Consider the following 20,435-nt stretch of genomic DNA (forward strand, 5'->3'; position numbering starts at 1 on the left):
GTTTTCTTTTAAGAATGACCTTGCCATGTTTTGAGTGGAAAATATTTGAATTTACAAAGAACAGGTTATGTAGAAGGAATTTTTAGCCTTTTGAGCCATTATCATATTAGATACTTGAATACAGGTTCTCAGTATTTCATAGTAATAAAAGTATAATATTTGGATAACAGAAATACTTGAGCTAGTGGGAAGTTTACTTAATCCATCAGTTGAGTCTCCATATTTATTAACCCTTTTATTTCAAAGATGAGAATGTACCAAACGATTATTTTTGAATGTCTTATTTGCTGAATCTGTTATCTGAAGAGTGGATCAAGACTTGTGAGAACAGTTACATTCATTTGCTCACTCACTCACTCTCTCACTCACTCACTTGCTCGCTCGCTCACTCAGTCACAGTTTTTGAACACTTGGCAGTGGACCTGTAGACAGCCAGTTGTAACCTGGTCTTCAGGAGATCACTGTTCTTTGAAAGGACAGACTGATGTGCGTCAGTTGAAGCAGCTAATAGTAAGCAGTGGCACGAAGAGCAGGGTAATTAGTTTAGAAAGGCATTGCAAAGACCAGGAAAAGAGAGCAAAGGCTTTTCAGAGAAGCAAGCGCCAAGCTAAGACTGAAGGAAGAATAAAAGTGAATAAAGCATAGAAGGTGGAGGAGAGTCTCTCTTGAATGAGTTCAGAGAACTTTAAGGTTATTGGTACAGGATACTTGCCAGAGGATAAGGAAGGAGGATTTGCTGGTGAAAGAAAGCAGGAGAGTGGGGGGAGGGGGGGGAAGGCAGTATGTAGGTGGGGGTACAAATCCCAACTCCTGTATTGCATAGGAGAGCAGTATGATTTGAATTGAATTCTTTTTAAGATATCTATCTATCTATCTATCTATTTAATAAATATGAGTGTGACACACCAGAAGAGGGCATAGATGATTGTGAGCCACCATGTGGTTGCTGGGGATTGAACTCAGGACCTCTGGAGGAACAGTCAGTGCTCTCAACCACTTAGCCATCTCTCCAGTCCCTGGTTTGCATTCTTAAAAGTAACTCTTAACTCTAGCCACAGTCCTGAGGGAGAGTATCACCCAGGGCTTGAATGGTGAGGGTGAAGTGGACAGTTGATGACTTTCAGGGGAGAAAATGTAAGATTGGCCCTGAAGTTACTTTGTAATACTAAGATTAGGGTGGGCAGTAAGTCAGGAGATGGGAGTATCGGATAGCTGCCTTTTTTCCTTTAGTTTTCTTTTTTGTAAAGGTGAGGTTGCTTGTATTTCTCTGAGTTGGCTTGAGCAGGTGGAAAGGGAAGCTGAGCAAAAGCTGACAGCAGCTGACAGCAGTGTGTGTGTGTGTGTGTGTGTGTGTGTGTGTGTGTGTGTGTGTATGGGGGAGTCGGCTACCTGGAGGCTGTACCTGTGGCCGTGCTTTCCTACTGCCGAGTAGCAGAAGAGGTTGGATGTGTACTGGGGCAGGTGCCTGGTTTGTGAAATTGCAAGACAGCAGAAAACGAGGAGTTCTAGAACAGTAGCAGGGAGGAGAGTTGACCAGGCCAGTGGAGTTCTTTGAGCTGTTACTACTGGCCAGGCGTGTGTGCTGAGGACACAGAGTTTGCATAAGGAAAAAGCTTGCCTTTAGGGGCTTCATTCTCATGGGACAGAAGGACACTGAGACAAGCTATTCCAGCCTTGGACTTAGGCAGCTCCTGTATAGTTTTTGGCATTTGTGTAGTTTTTTTCCCTTGAAATAATAGCCTCTGAGAAAGAGGTGGTTTTAGGTCCTAGTACCTGACTTCTGATGGGCTGGCCCCCTAGCAAAGTGGTTGTTTAATGAATCAGTGAGTACAAGACTAGCACACCTATCCGAAGGGAATGAGATAGGCAGGGAAAGCACAGAACAAGATGTTCTCCAACCATCCATTCTGTGCCACTGTTGTACTCAGAGCCCACCTTAACGTTACATGATGTGGTTGGACACAAGACATAGTATTTTCCCTTTTAAAATTGGCCTATTTAAGAACTTTTATGGAAACCTTTGGAGCAGATGCTCTTGTCACCACTTGGATGTGTCCTCAGGACAGAATCTCTCATTGAAAAGTGTCCTCAGTGTGCATAACGTGCCTCTCTTTCTCCCAATTAATGTGCTTAGTACCTGTGTTATTTAAAAGTGACCAAGTATGTTGAGTATGAACTGGATTATACTGGATTATGGCTTTTGAAACTTATGCATGAAGAGTAAAATTTGCTTCCAATAAATTTACTATGTAGTTTATTAGTTGCAAATGAAGTATTGTACTAAAATATTTATGATTTATAAAATTTAAAAATGTTAGAATTAATACACATCTTAAAATATATATTTATATTCTGGCTTCTGTTTTCTATGCCATCTTAAAAAACATTCAGTGCCAAGACAGTACTGAGACTAGACAGTTTCTCCAGCTCTGCTGTCATCAGAAGAACCTGCCTCTTGTGGTGGTTTGAAAGTGTTGAATGTTTGTATTTTTATATTTAATTTCTCTAGTTTTAGATGAACTAAGTTGTGTCTTCATGTGACTCTTCTGAGTTTTGAGCTATATTTGTGCGATGGTTCCTTCCTGTGTCCTGCAGGACATCTATGACCTGAAGGACCAGATTCATGATGTAGAAGGGCGGTACATGCAGGGCCTTAAGGAACTGAAGGTACAGGGCTCCTGCTGCAGCCCATGCATGCTCTGTTGCAGAAGTGTTGGTGATGGTGGTCCCACTGCTCATAGCTTTACTAACAGTGTTTGTCCTTCAAGCATGTGCTTAACCTGCCAAGCACAGTCAAGGGAAGCTTGCGATCCGGCTGATGTTTCAAGGTTATTGTGGGTTTGGGGAAGGTATTCTGAGCAGAAGATAATGTAGCTTGTACTTTTTTGTTGTTTTGAGACAGGGACTCTATGTAGCCCAGTCTGGTCTTAAGCTTATGGTCATCCTGTTTTGGCCTGGAGCTGACACACTCAATTTTTACTACTTGTCAAATATTTAGGTCTTAGTCATACAACATGAGACAAACACTTACAAATATTCTAAAGATATTTTTATTAAGGACTGGACCTTGAAATTCTTCCCAGCACAATGAAAACATTGCCTGATTCTGTCACCAAGTCCATTCTGGTTAAAGTGGAAGGAGGAAGCACTGTTCTGCCCCTTTGAGAAGAAGGGGCCTGGAGCCTGCATACTGATTCTTTTCTTGCCTGTATGTAAGTTAAGAAGGATGACATGTGTTCAGTGTCTTAATGAATTTGGATCTGGCAAGATGTCTCAGTGGGTAAAGTAGCTTGCCGCCAGGCCTGACGTCCTGTGTTCGATCCCTGAAACACACATGGTAGAAGTGACCTGACACCTGCAGGCTGCCCTCTGCCCTCCACCTGTGTGCCATGCCATATAGGCAGTAATAAATGTAACTTAAAAATGTTAAGGGATCTAATCTTAAAAAAAATAATAATTTGGAGGGCAAGTTGTATAACTTTTATCTATTCCCAACAAAGATGTCTAGACTTGCCTCTGTAAATGTGTCAGGGAGACATTTGGTTGGAAATAGCATCTGATTATGCCCACGCCCTCCATGTTTCAGTATTAAGTTCAAGCTGGATATGATGAAGAAACTAAAGTGGTTTTGTTTGTTTGTTTGCTTGTTTTTTAAGTCAGACACCAGCAAGTATCTGTAAGAGTGAATGCAGGGCATTCCAAAAGGTAACTGAGCACGTGCCACACAGCGAAAGGTGACTCAGCACATCCCTCCCCACACTCCCACCTCAACCCCCTAGTTGTTTCCAGAAGTATTAAATACGAACTGCCAAGTTCCCATGCTCCATCAGCTACTCTACCCATCAACTCTCTGGTGGGGGCCAGAGCTCCCAAGTTCCCTTTGCTGCCACGCTGGCTCCATACAACCACAGTCCACCCTGCGGTCAGCCACCACACCACCCAGCCACCTGGTAGAAACAAAACGCTAGAAGCTTATAATTAACAAGTCAGATTTATTAATAAATTCTCAATTCACAAGATACCAATACAATAATTTCAGAACCAATTGATAATGATAAAACCTGCCCACCTAGATTAGACAAATTATCCCAATTAGTCTATCCTTTACGATATCATATCTACCTGTGGCTATTTAAAGCCACACTGTAGATTTCAGAAATTTCCTCTTGCAAGTTGAGAGGCACAGGACCTTCTTCCTGTCCACCTCCATCTTGGCTTCTTCTCTCTCCTGACATGCTCTTTGTCTCTGCAACTCTTAGCTCCGCCTCCCTTTTCCCTGTCCAGTCACGGGCCTCCTGCTGCACTATTTAATATTATTAATATTTTATATTATTTTAATGTAATTGGACAGGGAAAATCCTGCCACAGTAGTTGTTAGGTTTGTGAGGCTGCATGTCTTAGTTGGTCATCAGTATATGCAGGAACCCCAGAGAAGTTGGCTGGAATGCCCGTGAAGGACTGAACTTGCCAGGAAGACTGAGGGCAAGCAGGCAAGCACAAAGCGTCCACTTTCAGTGACCTTTATGGAGGCTGCCACTAGAAGGTGTGGGCCAGACTTAAGATGGGTCTTCCAACCTTAAACGATCCAATCAAGAAAAACAAACCCCTTACAGGTGTACTCAGACGCTTGGGTTTTAGTTAATTCCAGATGTAGTCATGTTGATAATCAAAACAGCTCTCACATGTGTGTGTGTGTGTGTGTGTGTGTACACATATATCCTCATGCTTATAATCCCAGCTCTTGGGATGTGGAGGTAGGAGGATCAGTAATTTAAGGCCAGCATTGTCTCAAATACAAACAAACTGAGGTCAAGGGGGAGGGAGAGAAAAGAGAGAAGAGAGGGGAAAGAAACACTTTTGGACCAGGTTCAGAGGCACACACTGGAAACCCCAGGTACTGAAACAGGAAGATGACTTGGGCCTGTGAGCCCAAAACCAATCTGAGCAACACAGAAAGAACACCTGTCTCAAATAACAAACAAACAAACAAACAAACAAACAAACAAACAAAAACTTTGGGTAAGCAAGACAGAAAAAACACTGATGCTTATAAAAGTTTAGATTTCAGAAATTTCCTCTTGGAAGTTGAGAGGCACAGCTGGGTACTTCCCTTAGGCAACCAGAAGCTTTGCACCATAGCTGTTACTAGCTTCAGTAAGCAACCAGTGTGCCCAACAAAATCTTCATTTAGCCAGACCAAACCCAGCTCTGAGAGATGAAGACATAGTTGAGGCTTCACGTCCCCAAGGGCCCAGCCCAAACTGGGCAGCTTTCATTCTTCCAGTCTCTGAGAGTTCATATTGCTTTTACTAGGACTTGAGATTTTGGTGACATGCAGTTAAGATGACTCCGTTCCTTAGCATGTGCTGGGAACTACCTCAGTCTCTACATAGGTTTGTTGTGTTTACTCAAGTAGGAGCTGAGATGTTGAGGACAAGAGTAAAGTGTCTGTCATTGCATAAATTGTCTGACATAAGTGCTTGCTTGAGTCTTGTGTTTTCATTTTAGGAGTCAGTCATCTCTTCAATTCCAGAAAGAACTACTGAGCAGACTAGGAGAAGGAGTCTTGTCAGCTACAAACTGATCAGTGTATTAAGTGTCCATTTTATACTGTGAACTAAGACTAAAATCATGAAGATGCTGAATTCAAGTACTAGGAGAGGATTTGGCATCAGTTATGAATGCTTATTTGAGGAATATCTAGGCATAGTCAAAGCTTAAACATTTACACTGTAGCTCCAAAATGTGGTGTATATCAAAATCACCTGGAGTTGCTTAAAATATAAAGTGCTAGTCTCGACCTCCAGTTTGGGAATCAGTGGATCTGGGAGAGGGTTGAAAATTTGTGTTTTCATAAAACTGACTCAAAATGACTATCACTATGCTAGTAAGATTAGAATATTTTTCCACCTTGGCACTTTAAAGTCTTTCTTAAAAATATATTTTATGCTTGTATACGTGGGTGGTTTCCCACAGAGGCCAGAAGACATCACTTTCTTAGAGCTGGAGATACAGATAGTTGTGAGCCGTCTGTAGTAGGTGCCACAAATCAAACTTGGATCCTTTGGAAGAAGTGCAAGTGCTCTTAACCACTGAGCCATCCCTTCAGCCCCACTTTAAAGTCTGTTGTATGCTTTTTACAGGGAATCATGTTGCACAGAATTTAAATGGACTTATTATTGCATTGTGTATCTTGTCCATGTGTCTTAGTTCTGAGCTTCCTTGGATTCTGTTAAACATGGAATTACATCCTAAAATGATGAGGATTTTTTTTTCTCAGCCTCTTGGATGAAATTTGGTATTATATGAATAGATATCATTGAATTTGGACCTTCCTATAGTAGAAATTTTAAAATAGGCTTTTAGTTAAATGTTTTCAATGCTATTTTGAATCATACCTGTATTTAGTTCTGGTTTGTGAAGCATTGCTGGTTAGAGCATTGGGCATCTGAGGAACTGCCAACTGTTTCCAGAGTAGGCACTTAACTTATGTCAGCAGTGTAAGGGACCCAGTTTCACCATACCCTCCCTAATCCTTCCTTCTTTGAGGAGAGAAGGGCTGGCTAGGGATTGAGGTGGGGGTCTCTTCTACTGAGCATTTGCCCTCGGTCCTATGCCTTGGTTATGGGTTCTCCCTATCTTAGCAGATGGGACGCTGGGCCACATTTTGTGGTTTGGTGTGCAGTCCCTAGTGAGGAGCACTGCTGAGCTTGTATTCTTTGGAGATCCATATTAAACCCTCTTTGGGATCTGCCTACTCATGAAGTCATCATTTTGAGTTTTGAGCCTGTTGTTGACTCTCTAGGTCTGGGCTGAAGCCAGTTATCAGAACTGTGAATTGCCATTCACTGAGTAAAGTTTTAATTTTTAATAAGGGTCTCCTTTTTCATTACCCACCCGCAGCCATAAAGACTTACTTCTGTATTTCCTTAGTTTTGATGTTGTTTGCTTCGCATTTAGAGGGTTGGCTCATCTTGAGCTAATCTTTGTGAGTGTTGTTGGCATCCGTCTTCGTTCTTTAAACAGTGAGTTGTTCCAGTACCATTCATTCTTTCCCCTTTGGATTGTGCGGACACCTTTGTTGAAAAACTGGTTATAAATGTTAGGGCTCTTGCTGACTTATTTGTTTACTACTTCATTAGGTTCTTACACTTCTACCTCCCTCCCAACCTTTATTCCACCCTAATCCCTTCCAACCCCTCTACACTTTGTAGACGGAGAGAGAGAAGCTTGAGGAGAAGGAGGACATAGACCTCTTTAGACTACTTCCTGTCCATTAAGGGTTTTGAGTTCCTAGGGGCAAGTCCAGTCTTCACTGTCAGAATATCCAGCAGTCCTGCAATAGTGAACATAGCCGCAGGATGAACCAGCATCCCGGGGTGGCGGGGCAGCAGCTGCCACAGACCCTCTGGGGTTCTGAATTTGTATCCTCTCCAGAATCCCCAGAATTAAACTATGTTGCTGACAAAAACCATGCCTCTCCCAGAGCAGGAGACAGTTATAGCCAGCGGCTGTGGACAAACTGAAGCAGCTCCATAGCCCACACCTGGGGTTAAAACACAAATGTAGTAGTCACAGAACTGAGTTTTAAGGAAACCAGAATTCTCACACTTCTTGAGTTCTGTAGCTATCTTTGGCTGCATTGTGGGTTGTTCTTTCTTCTGCCCTTTTCAGCCCCTAACACTAGATAAAGGAGAGAAAAGAGTAGAGTTGAAAGGGGAAGACATTATCATTAGACTATTTTCTGCTGATTAAGGGTCTCAGGATATTTATTTATTTTACCTTATTTTTTGTTCACAACTACTTTAAAAACCTCAAACACAGCAACCAACCAACAACCCACACTGCCTTTTGGGGCCCTAGCATTTATATACCTTCTGAAAAGTCCCCAGAATTCCAAATGTCACACGATTGTAGAAATCACTTGCAGCTGACAAAAATCATGCCCCTGCTAGAGCAGGAGGCAAATCATAGTCAGGTGCAGTGGACAGTCTGAAGTAGTCACATATCCCATACCTGGGATTAAAAAGAAAACATATTCTTATTATATTCCTGTGCTTTTAAAAGAAACCAAAATTCCAGAATTCTCACTACCGAGTCCTAAGCCTGTTTTACTGATTTTGGTTTGTTAGACATTTGTATTATTATTATTTTTTAAAAATCTCCAAAAATAGTTGCTTTTCTAAATGAGTTTTTCTTTTTATCTTTTAATAAGTCAAAGGCAATTGCAGTTATCAAGTTACTTACTGTTTTAAAATATCTATGCAATATCTTAGGTAAAAGCTTTGTGAAATTTCAGACACTGTGCAATAGCTCTTAAGTGATTTTTGTATTTATTTAACAATGACCCCAAGATGGATAATTGCTAGGAGGAGTGTCCATCCCATTTACATTAACATTATGCACACTGAGGAAATATTGAAAACAGAAACCCAGAAAATTCAGATTAGTATGTTGTGAAGACAGAGATGGTGCTCTCTCAAACTTCTGCATTTTGAACACCAGGCGTTTGCTTGTTAAAAACTACAAGAGAAACTTTTGAAAATATTATTTGTTGTACATTTTCTGTTTCTTAAAAACAAATGTTTTCTGCACACTTTTTCTTTGCTGCTTGATGTTGTGTTCTTGGTATGCAAAGAGACCACTTCTCAGAGAGGCATTAGTGTCGTCTCATCTCTGTTACATGTGCACGCTACTGAACGAGGAGTGCCTAGCCTGCTTGCATTGTGTGGAATGCTTCCGTGTGTGTGCCAGGCCACACTGCTGTGTGTCTCTCATGGGCAGCCACCATGCCATAGATGTCAAGCTGATGCTTTTTTGTTATTTAGGAGTCTTTGTCTGAAGTAGAAGAGAAATACAAGAAAGCCATGGTGTCCAATGCACAACTAGACAATGAGAAGAACAACCTGATCTACCAGGTGGACACCCTCAAGGATGTCATTGAAGAGCAGGAGGAGCAGATGGCAGAGTTTTACAGAGAAAACGAAGAGAAGTCAAAGGTATCTGCTCATCTCGTGCATCACTGGCTTGGGGGGAGGGGAGGAAAATCACAGCCCGCTGTTTAAAGGAGATGGGGCTAGGGGGAAGCTGCAGTCAGAACTGAGTGGTCTGAGAAGTCAGCCAGTGCCCTATCGATTTTTTTCTTTTTTTTTTCTTCAGAGCTGAGGACCAAAACTCAGGGCCTTGGCACTTGCTAGGCAAGTGCTCTACCACTGAGCTAAATCCCCAATCCCACCTATCAGTTTTTTAAAAATAATTTTTGAAGGAAAAACTTCTATACTTTTTTAGGTTTTTAAAAACTAAATAACGAACTTTTTTTTTTTTTTTTTTTTGTTTTGTTTTGTTTTTTCGAGACAGGGTTTCTCTGTGTAGCCCTGGCTGTCCTGGAACTCACTCTGTAGACCAGGTTGGCCTCAAACTCAGAAATCCGCCTGCCTCTGCCTCCCAAGTGCTGGGATTAAAGGTGTGCACCACCACTGCTTGGCTAAATATTTATTCTTTTAACTGCAAAAATGACATTGAGTTGCCCTTTGTCTCCGTTGTGAACAGAATGACACAACTTGGAAGCTTCAGTGAGAGATAGGCCTTTTTTTTTTTTTTTTCTGTGAGCTTCTTATTACTTCAAGAGACTCCACTTTCCAAATAAGCAGTTACTTAGAAGCAGCAGTTTAAAGATGTGAGTCAGACACTGACAGGTGTTTTCTTGAGAAGTCACAGCTGCAGAATAAAGGCTACTGGTCAAAGTGACATATCTGCCCTCAGACAGCGGCAGCAGAAACTCTGGGTTGTATTAAAAGTTTATTGGACCTGGACATTTTAATGTTGGTTTCTAAGTAGAGAATAATTGGATATTATTGCTAGAAATTAGTTACTCCTACATTGCCAATAGAGAAATAAAAAGAAAACCGTAGGAAATTGGTGTTGATGAGTTGTTGGAAGCACATCTGAATTGCACATAATAAAGGGAGGTGGCTAGTTGTATAGCATTTGATAAACTCCCATGGTCATGGCATTATAATACTTTAGTAGAAACCAGCTCATCTGACATTTAAAAGCATGTTATTAAGGGATGGCTTGATGGCTAAGCACACTTGCTGTTCTTCAAGGGGACCCAGGTTTAGTTACCAGCACCCACATCAGGTAGCTCACAACTGCTTGTAACTCCAGTTCCACAGGATCTGACCCATGCTTCTGGCCTCTGCAGGTTCCGGCATACACATGATCCATATGCATGTATGTAGATATTCACATAGACACATCAAATAAAAACAAGTCTTTAAAGTGTATATTGACTTTAAACATAGAAGAAGACTGTAGAGAATCTAATGAGTCTATCAGCTCCCCCTTGTTACCATTAACCCATAGTTAGCCCAGCCCTGTCCTTTTCTACTGTGTATTTAAAACAAATTCTAGGTATCTAATCTTAATAATTAATCTGGATAGACTGCATGTTCTCCTTTTAAAAAATATATTACAAAAACATTTCAGGGACTAGAGATGGTTGAGAAGATAAAGCACTTGTCATAAAAACTTAAGGACAAGATTTTGGATCCTCAGCGCCCATGTAAATACCATGGCATGGCAGAGACTGGATGCCTGGAGTAAGCTAGGGAGTCAACACAAATCACTGAGCTCTGGGTTCAACCAGAGACTCTGCCTTAATATGAAAGGTGAGGCTTAAGCCTCAGCCACTACATTTGAATATCTGACACCCACAGACATACATGCTCATACAAAAGACCAGTTCATGCTTGAAAAATTAATATCAATTCCTATATATTAAAATTTTAGTAGTTTCAAAGTGCCATAGGCTTTTTCATTTTTATGCTTAGAAAGAAATCAGAAGAGCTGAAGGGATCCGCAACCCTATGGGTGGAACAACATTATGAACTAACTAGTACCCCGGAGCTCTTGACTCTAGCTGCATATGTATCAAAAGATGGCCTAGTCGGCCATCACTGGAAAGAGAGGCCCATTGGACATGCAAACTTTATATGCCCCAGTACAGGGGAACACCAGGGCCAAAAAGGGGGAGTGGGTGGGTAGGGAAGTAGGGGGGAGGGTATGGGGGACTTTTGGGATAGCATTGGAAATGTAATTGAGGAAAAGATGTAATTAAAAAAAAAAAAAAGAAATCAGAAGCTAGCCATGGTTGTGCACATAATCCTAGCACTTGAGAAGCTGAGGCAAAAGGATAATGGATTTATAGTCAAGATTACTCTGAGACCCTTTCTCAAAACAAAACAGAAACAAGCTGGTAGGGTGGCACACATCTTTAATCCCAGTATGGAGGAATTAGAGTCAAGAGGATGTTCTTTGAGTCTGAGGCCAGCATAATGTGGTAGTAAATTCTGGGCCAGCCAGGACTGTCCAGTGAGACTGCCCTGCAATCTTGTATCATCCCCCCCCCCCCAAGTCAGCCCTCTCCCAGCCACACCCTCCCAGAATCCAGGTGAGCCCCACACCTTGGAATTAGTTGCTTGTTGAGACTCTTAGCTATTGGTTCCCTTTCCACCTCTCCCCAGTACAGTTTAGATTTGAGGAAACTTGATTGCCTGTCCTATAAGCTTGCCTTTCTTAAATACTTTTTTTTTCATTCCCACAGTGTCTTTTTGGGGTGGTGGTGGGGGCGGTGCAGGGTGGTCCCTGTCGTCTTTAGTTCCTGTGAACAGGATGTCAGGTGTAGAGATGTCATTAAATGTAACTGGAGCCCTTTTTTGCAAGCCTGCTTCAGAAGCGGCATGGTCCTTTTTACAGAGCCCAGGTAACTGGCTGTTTAGAGCTTAGATCCAGTTCCAGGGAATCTGGTACCCCCTCCTGGCTTTCACGGTTACCAGGCAAGAAATTGATGCACAGTCATACATGCAGGCAAACACCCATACATACAAAAACATGAAAAAAAATGATTCAATTCATATATAACTTCCTAAAAGCTATGATTCAGTGGCGTTTAGTATATTCACATAAAGGTGCATCTGTCACACTCACAAAGATATTGACATTCTCTCAAGTGGAATCTGAATATTCCTTAGTCATCATCTTCCTGTGTCTGATCCTCAGGCCCAAGTAACTACTGATCTTCTTTGTGTTTCTATATTTCCTCATTCTAGACTTTAATATCAACAGAATCATAAAAGGAATTATTTGATGATTGTCGTCTTAGTGTAGTAATCCCGAGTCAGCCATGTTGTGGCATTCATATAAGTGCTTCATTTCTTTCTGTGACATGGTAACCTTCCATCTTTAGGGTAGCTTACATGCGTTGGGGGATCCAGCAGCATTAATTGATATTTGGGTTTTTTTCCCTCTGGCCTTTCGTGAGAAGTGCTGACATGAACATCTCTGTAGTTTTGTTTGGACATTGCTTCCTTTGTCTGATTACTTGGAGTGGGGTTGCTGGGTAGTCTGGCAACTGCATAGACCGTGTGTGTGAGAGCAGCGGACTGTGAGTAGTGCCGGCATTTCAGCTGAGGTGCTGGCTGTTCTGAACCAGATCCTCTCCGCTGTTTCCCAGTGTTCGGCCTTTCCCAGCTGGCCATCTAGAGGATGAAGCTCTGATTTGCATTTCTCTGATAAAGCTACTGGTTTTGAGTATCTTTTCATGGACTTCTGGTTTCTTTTTGGAAATTGTTCATTTTCCAGTTGTTATTACTGTTGGAAGACTACCTTTCAGATAAAGGTTATGTAACAGATAAATGACTCTTCTCGTAGCTTTAGATTTCTTTTTATCCTCCTTATGCTTTGTGGCCTTTCTATCTTTTATCATGTCCATACTTAGGATCTTCATTTTTTATTACCTAGATGAAACAATTTGCATAGTTTTGAAAGTCAAAATAAGCCGGGTGTGATGGCTTACGCCTTTAATCCCAGCACTCGGGAGGCAGAGGCAGGCGGATTTCTGAGTTCGAGGCCAGCCTGGTCTACAAAGTGAGTTCCAGGACAGCCAGGGCTACACAGAGAAACCCTGTCTCGAAAAACAAAAACAAAAACAAAAAGAAAGAAAGTCAAGATAAAGACTCCTTTGCTTTTGTAGTTTCAAAATAAGGAGTTATACATTCACAGTGACCAATCATCCTTTATGAAGTCTTTATAAATTTTGTTCCTTTTGATGCTCAGATTTCCCCACTACTGGCTCTTGTGAGCTCCTTTTCTGCTGATTCCCAGGTACTTTGGCGAGTTCCATGCTTTCTGACAGATGAGCATGCTCTGGCCTTATCTTTAGCATTCTTTGTCAAAGGAGAGCCTCCATGTTGTCCCGCAGGCCTGGGGCTGCTCTTGATGCTCAGTCAGCCACTTTCATGGCCCTTCACTCAGGGTGTGTGTGTGGGCTTTGTTTGTTTGTCTGAAAGAATGCACTCTGCTGTGATGGTTCACGTTCATATGCGTGACTGTAGGGATTGTATCCAGTCCCTGATGGTCTCCATCTCCTCTGCCCTAATTTTTACTGTTGTATTCCACGTCACTCAGAAAAGCAAGGTCACAGTAACACTGTGAAGCAGCCACAGTGCTTGACTTGGCCTTTAGTTTGGGACAGTAGGCTATGCTTAGCCAAATGCTGTTTTTAAAAGTTACTTGAAATAGATTTAAAACAATTTTTTTTTTATTATGACAAAAACATACCACAATAAAGTTACCATTTTAGCCATTTTAAAGGGTGTCGTTCAGAAGCATTTTTCTATACTGTTGTATGTGAAATCTGTATGTTTTAATTTTGCAAAAGTAGATTCTAAACAAATTAAGTTACTAGAGACATTTGGGCCTTTCTCTAGTCCAGGCTACCATTCTGCCTTCATCAGTACATGTCCTGACTCACAACACGCAGCCTGGAGCTCCTTCGTTCACAAGGCTGGATGAACACTGTCCCCATCTGTGCCACATTTTACCCCATCAAGTCTTTATTTGCCTGGATGTGGGCTGTTCCTTTTACCTGGAGCTACACTTTAAGTTGAACTCTGACCTACATAAAGATAGGTAGATCTGAAGTCAAACAAAGGACATGAATTTAAATTTTATCTCTTTCATCCTTGTTTTCCTCTTTTTTTCAGGGGAATTCTTTTTATTTTATTTCTATTTTTTTTAATTTCTTTCATTTTGTTCTGTGTATGTCTGTGCACCATATGTATGCCAGGCTCCTGTGTGGGTCAGGAGAAGGGATTAGATTTTCTGGAACCACACCTAGGGATGGCTAGGAGCCACCACATGGGTGCTGGGAACAGAACTCAGGTTCTCGGCAAGAGCAACAAGCGCTCTTACCTGCTGAGCCATCTCTCCAGCCCTGGAGAGATCTTCTTATGTTTAGTGATCTCTCTTTGCTTTTATAAGCCAAGAAGATATGCTAGCCAATTTTAATTAAAAAGAGAGCTGCAACATTTGAGATGGATGGAAACACGTCCGTTTGTGCTCCTCCCTTAGAGAACAGCAGCCCTCAGTGAGTGCTGCTCTGCTTGCAGCACACAAAGCTTGGCTGATTTCCCTGCTGCAGTTACTCCGTTGTGCCCATTCCTGGTGTTTGCAGTGTTTCTGTCCAGAAGTCATCCTGCAAACCGTGTGTGCTGACACACAGAGCGACTGTGTTTCTCTTCCTTTGAGCATGTGTGGTATGGGAGTTGTTCCCTTCTTGTTTCCTGGGCTTTAGCCTGGTTTTCCTTTTATTCGGTGGGGTTTTGTTGTTACTGTTGTTATTTTAGGAGTTCTCCAGATGGAAAAGCATAATAAATCTTTGACTCTGAACATAAATGACAATTTCTTGGGGAGATTGTTATTCTTATCTTTACTCTGTGGTAGCTTTTGCTATTCTAACAATTTTAACTATTCTCTTGCTCCACTTGCCCCTCTTGTTTTGGATTTTGGAGTCCTCGACCTCACAGGCACTCATTTAAAACATCCCCACCCTGCTTTCTGTTTTGGCGCCGTTCTCCCTTTCTCACGCAAGATGGAGAGTTCACGTTTGACACTTTTCATGCAGGTTGGCCATCTAGGTAGGTGTGATTCTGGAAGTCACATGGGACCTGTGTGTTAAATTACACACGCTCAGCTTGTGTCTGTCCCATGACCTCGGTAACGGCAGCACTCACACCTGATCTCCTGACCTCTGTGTTAAATTACTCATGTCCAGCTTTGTGTCTATCCCATGACCTCTACCAACCACCTTTTCTTAATAACAGGAGTTAGAAAGGCAGAAACACATGTGCAGCGTGCTGCAGCATAAGATGGATGAACTCAAAGAAGGCCTTCGGCAGAGGGACGAGCTCATCGAGGTAGGTGCTCCAACTGGAAATGCTCGGCTTTGAAAGAGGAGCTATCTAGGATGGTGCTGTGTTTGTTGGGAGACTGTTCAAGTCTTATAAAGCAGTATTCTCAGCTTTCCTAAAGTGACTCTTTCATTCCTTATGTGGCCTGCTGACCTCCAACCATGAAATTATTTCTGATGCTACTTCATAACTATAATTTTGCTACTGTTATGACTTGTAATATTATTATCTGTGTTTTCTGGTAGTCTTAGGTGACCTGTGAGCAGGTTGTTTGTCCACTAAAGGGACCATGACATACATGTTGAGAACTGCTGTTATGAAGTTTACTTGTGTCAACATTGGCTCTCTCAAAATTTTTTGAAAATAACATATAAAGTCAAGCATAAAAAGTGAATGTTTAACAACTCTCTAAAATTCTCTTCTTTAATACTAGGAGTTTTGGCCAATGTCTTTTATTCGTAAGCACTTTTTCCTGAAGATATCATAGGAAGTTGGAAAGGGAGGCATTATAGATCATGTATTCTCTGGGTCCTAGTGCATGCTATGCTATAGGACTCGATTCTTGAGTGAGAATTCTAACCTTCACTCAGGTTGATACACTTGAGGTAGCTGAAGAAAAGGAGGAAGTTGTCAAGATCTTTACTTAGACTCCAGGGCTTCAGCTCTCCGCTGTGGAGGAACTCTGCCACACTGAGGCAGCATCCCTGTGCAAAGGAGGGTGGGCCGCAGCACGTGGTTAAGGCATTCATCCACTGCCATCCCCGCTGTGCTGAAGTGTTTTGGTTTTTAGTAAGAATTCCGTGTGAAGATAGTAAGGCTTGATTTCTGTCATTTCTCACCAGTTTCTTGGATAATAAGCCCAGGGTGCTGGACGCAGACTTGGAAGCCTTAGTCTTTGTATGTTCTCAGCTTCTATTTTTTGGAAGTCAGTATCTATTGAAACCCGAGTTTCACATGTAATGCCTTTAGGTCTCGAGAACTAAGATCTGCATAATCAAGTGGAGAGTGTGCGAGTAGGGACAGTGTTGCTGGTCATTGATTGGTGATACATAGGGAAACCATGGAAAGAGGTCTGGGATACACAGTGGCTCTGGTTGCCTTTCTGTTGCTGTGATGGCCAAAAGCAACTTAGGGGAGGAGGATTTTCAGGTCACAGTCCATCACTGAGGGAAGTCAGGGCAGGAACTCAAGGCAGACACCTGAAGGCTGGACTGTTGAGGCACTTTCACATCAGTTAGCAGTCAAGACCGTCTCTCACAGACGTGCCTACAGACTGACCTGATAAAGACGATTATATGCAGCTGAGACTTCTCCCCCAGGGGATTCTAGGCCACATCAGTGCTAACCAGGACATCATTACTCACCAGAAGACTTGACTGAGCACAGCTAAGTGTTAAAATCATATCTTTCTAAAAACTAATTTTTTTATGTTTTATGATATTCTTGATATTTTAGTTTTTGCCAACAGAAATCAAAATGATCAAGCTGAGTTATGTCTGTCTCTTTTAGTTCTTCTTCACCACGTAATATTCAAAGATACAGTTTCCTCTCTGGTAAAGGATTTGTTCATAAGCAAACACAAGTTTCCTTCTGTAATATAAGTGGCTCCCTGTTTGAGTAGAAGGGCAGTCATCACAGGATGAATATGCGGGAGTGTGTGCGTAGGAGTGACGGCTGGATGGCTGCCATCGAGCTGTGCTCCTCCTTTCTTGTGGTGCTGGGGATCAAACTCAGGGCCTGTACACACACAGCGCATGCTTGGCTGCATCCTGCTGGCTTCCCTTGCTGACTGCTGCAGTCCAGCCAGGAGACAGTGGCTGTCACCTTTCCCTTTTCTGTGGATTCTAGACTTCCCCTCCTCCCTGTTAGAATTCCCCCACCTCCTTCTGTTTTCCTTCTTCTAACTCCCTTGCCTTTTTCTTTCTGCTTTTATTATTTTCTATCCCTCTTCTTCAGGAGAATCAGCGCCTCCAGCAGAAAGTAGACACCATGACAAAAGAGGTGTTTGACCTCCAAGAGACCCTGCTCTGGAAAGATAAAGCACTTGGGGTATGAGAGGAGGTGGGGCTTTGGAGAAGCTCATTCCTGAGGGATAGACCAAGAGAATTTAACTCAGACGTGGCCAAAAAGCCATCCTTCTATTATTACCTGTTTAGACAGTATGGATAAGCAGAAGACAGAGAATAACTTCTCTAGGAAACACTGGTAGTATCCCTAGAGAGAACTTCTCTTTCCAGACTCCATGCTTGTGAACCTCACGAATGGAAACCTTTAAAAGAAGTGGTCTTCATTCCCCATATAATCAGGATTCGTACCCCACAGCAACCACAGGCATCTGATTCAAAATTCGTGAGTTGTTAGATATGCTTACATTATAAAATATGAATTGAAAAAGAAGATGGGGTGGAGGGAGAATGTTAGCTTATAAATTGTTGGTGAATAAAATAGGAAGGGATTACAATTCAGTTTAATTATGGAAATGGATAGGAATGTAAGATCATAGAGCTGCCAAACTGTGATACCAGCTCTAATTATAGCCCTGCAGGCCCAATAGGGCCTGGTAAGGAAAACTTCCTCATTGCTGTTTTGTATAGTGCTATGGGTGCACGCCACGCATGCTGCAGAACAGCAGAAATTAGTCACATGCCTAGTTCCGTAGGGCAGACATTTAAAGAACAGAAGATACTTTTATATAATTTTTTGGAGCTTAAGTTACCAAGTCTCCAAAATTCCATCAAAACCTAAAAAATCTTCCCAAGGAACATTGCAATTGTGAATTACTTTATTTATAAATGTTTTTCCTTGGGAAAGTAAAATGATGTGTGGGGTGGGTGCACAGAGTAGGGAGAGTGAGGGGATGTGGGTGCACAGAGTAGGGGGAGTGAGGGGATGTGGGTGCACAGAGTAGGGGGAGTGAGGGGATGTGGGTGCACAGAGTAGGGAGAGTGAGGGGATGTGGGTGCACAGAGTAGGGAGAGTGAGGGGATGTGGGTGCACAGAGTAGGGAGAGTGAGGGGATGTGGGTGGGTGCACAGAAGGCAGTTGGTAGAGAAAAAGTTCAAAATGCACACACTGTTCAGGATGGCCATCTCATGGGTCAGGAGGCCCAGGGCTTCTCGTTTGTATGATTTTCTTAGTATTTTAAACTGATTATCTTGGAACAGAAGCTGACTGGCTAGAGTAAAACTACATGCCCCATAAAAGAGCTCACTAAAACAGACCTTGTGTTCCTACTAAAAAGACATGCCAACACTGGCTGCAGCAGCACATGCCTTTGACCCCAGCACTTGGAGGAAGAAGCAGGCAATGGATCTCATGAGTTCAAGGCTAGCCTGGTCTATATAGCAAGTTCTACAGCAGCCAGGGCTGCACAATATGACCTCTCTCAAAAAGAAAAGAAGAAAAGAAAGAAATGCACATGAGGATGGTTAAGATAGACATCACTTTGCTTTTAATTGTTTGAGGATTTATTGAAATTGTCTATAAGATATAATGTAGTTAACTTTTAATAAGTAAACTTGAGCTCAGGGTTACGTAAAGTGTTCGTGATGCCTTGGTGTTCGTCTCCAGAACCCACCTGAAGGTGGAAGGAGGGAAGACTCCAAAGTGCTCCTCTGACCTCTGTTGTGTGTGTGCCAACTCACACCACACACACATACACACACACACACAATGATAAATTCTGTGTTGAAAAAGTAAATCTTTTTATATTGAGGAAAGTTAGATTCATGTTCAAGTGTAAGAAATGATACCGAGATATCCCTGTGTTCCCTTTGCTCACAAATGTCACATCTTGCAGAGCTGTAGTACAGTGTCACAGCCAGGACATGCCTGGTACAGTGAAGAACATAGAGCCACCTCCATTTGTCCTTTTTATAGACACCCATCTACCACTGCTCTTCAGTCCTGAGAGCCACTCTGTAATTTTGCCATTTTAAGAATGTTGTATAAATAGAAACCTATGGTGTGTAACATTTTTTGGGCATAGATTTTTTTCCCATTCAGCATAACTCAGAAAGTTCATCCAGTTGTAAGAGAAATTTATCCCTACCATAGCTTTTCTTTACATTGTGCCTATTACAAATAATGGTTTGCCATCCTAACCACTGGACACATCAGTGCACACTGTTCCTGTCCTCTCCAGCTTACAGTCTGGACCCAGAATGCCTCACCCCTGCCAGCCACTGCCCCACCCTGTCCGAGTTCACTACGCAGGCTCCTCATTGAGGTGCAGTCATAGAGCACTTGCCTGTTCATGGCTACTTGATTTCAGTAGCATAAGAGCCTAAAGCCTCATCAGCACTGCACTGCAGTATGTGTGAGATTTAATGACTCTCAATCTCTCTCTCTCTCTCTCTTCCCTCCCTCCCTTTGTGTGTGTGTGTGTGTGTGTGTGTGATCTTACTCTGTAGTTCAGGCTGACTTTCCCATTTCCTTCTCAGTGCTGGGGTTCCAGGCATCCTTCACCCACACTCAGCAAATGGTCTTACTTTTTGAAACTGAATGGGCTTTCCCTCATCTTGTGTATCAGACTTATCTGCTGCTGAGCCCTGGGCAGCAGCGTCCATCTCTACCTGCTGTGGACATGTAGTGCAGACATCTCTTTGTGCTCTGCTTTCAGTGATTCTGGGTCTATCCCAAAGCCACTTAGTAATGCTGTTTAGTGTTTTTGAGGACCAGCCATTCTGTAGTCCACATTCCCCAGAGCAGTGAGCAAGGGTGGACTGTCTCCATTTCCTCACCAGCACTTGGTGCTTTTCTGTCTGGAGCTGTTACATCATCTGCTCTTACTCTTTGCTCTTTCCAGTCCCAGGAATAGAACCCAGGCACTCACTCCTGACAGGAGAATGCCCTACTACTGAGCTATTTTTTTTTTTTTTTTTGAGACAGAGTCTGTGTGGACCAGGCTGAATGCACACATCCAGCTTCCTTTTTATTTGCTTCAGCTCCCAGAGCACCGCTCATCTCTCTCTCTCTCTCTCTCTCTCTCTCTCTTTTGTCTCTCTCTCTCTCTCTCTCTCTCTCTCTCTCTCTCTCTCTCTCTCTCTCCCCTCCCTCCCTCCCTCCCTCCCTCCCTCCCTCCCTCCCTCCCTTTCCAAGCTTCATTTCCAAGCGTACAATCTAATGACTTAGTCAGGAAGCAGCCTTCTCTCCTCCTTTCTCTGGTGACAGCAGTCCTCTCAG

At 42.5% G+C, this 20,435-nt stretch overlaps 1 protein-coding gene across 16 annotated transcripts in view; it reads left to right on the top strand.

Annotated features, from left to right (window-relative positions):
- The window catches only part of Lrrfip2 (LRR binding FLII interacting protein 2), a 106,280-nt gene that overhangs the window by 73,150 nt on the left and 12,695 nt on the right, over positions 1 to 20,435 (top strand). For 7 of the 16 annotated variants that reach the window (XM_029481647.2, XM_029481648.2, XM_085828084.1 and 4 more), the window contains 4 exons: positions 2,596 to 2,667; positions 8,829 to 8,999; positions 15,165 to 15,257; positions 17,208 to 17,300. In XM_029481647.2, the coding sequence (XP_029337507.1) occupies positions 2,596 to 2,667; positions 8,829 to 8,999; positions 15,165 to 15,257; positions 17,208 to 17,300 (429 nt within the window). The remainder of the gene's footprint in view (positions 1 to 2,595; positions 2,668 to 8,828; positions 9,000 to 15,164; positions 15,258 to 17,207; positions 17,301 to 20,435) is intronic. The other 9 variants (XM_085828085.1, XM_029481650.2, XM_085828089.1 and 6 more) reach the window with 3 other exon arrangements.

This window comes from Mus caroli, unplaced genomic scaffold (assembly GCF_978045245.1).
Source record: "Mus caroli unplaced genomic scaffold, Mus_caroli_1 scaffold_11, whole genome shotgun sequence".
NCBI lineage: Eukaryota > Metazoa > Chordata > Mammalia > Rodentia > Muridae > Mus > Mus caroli.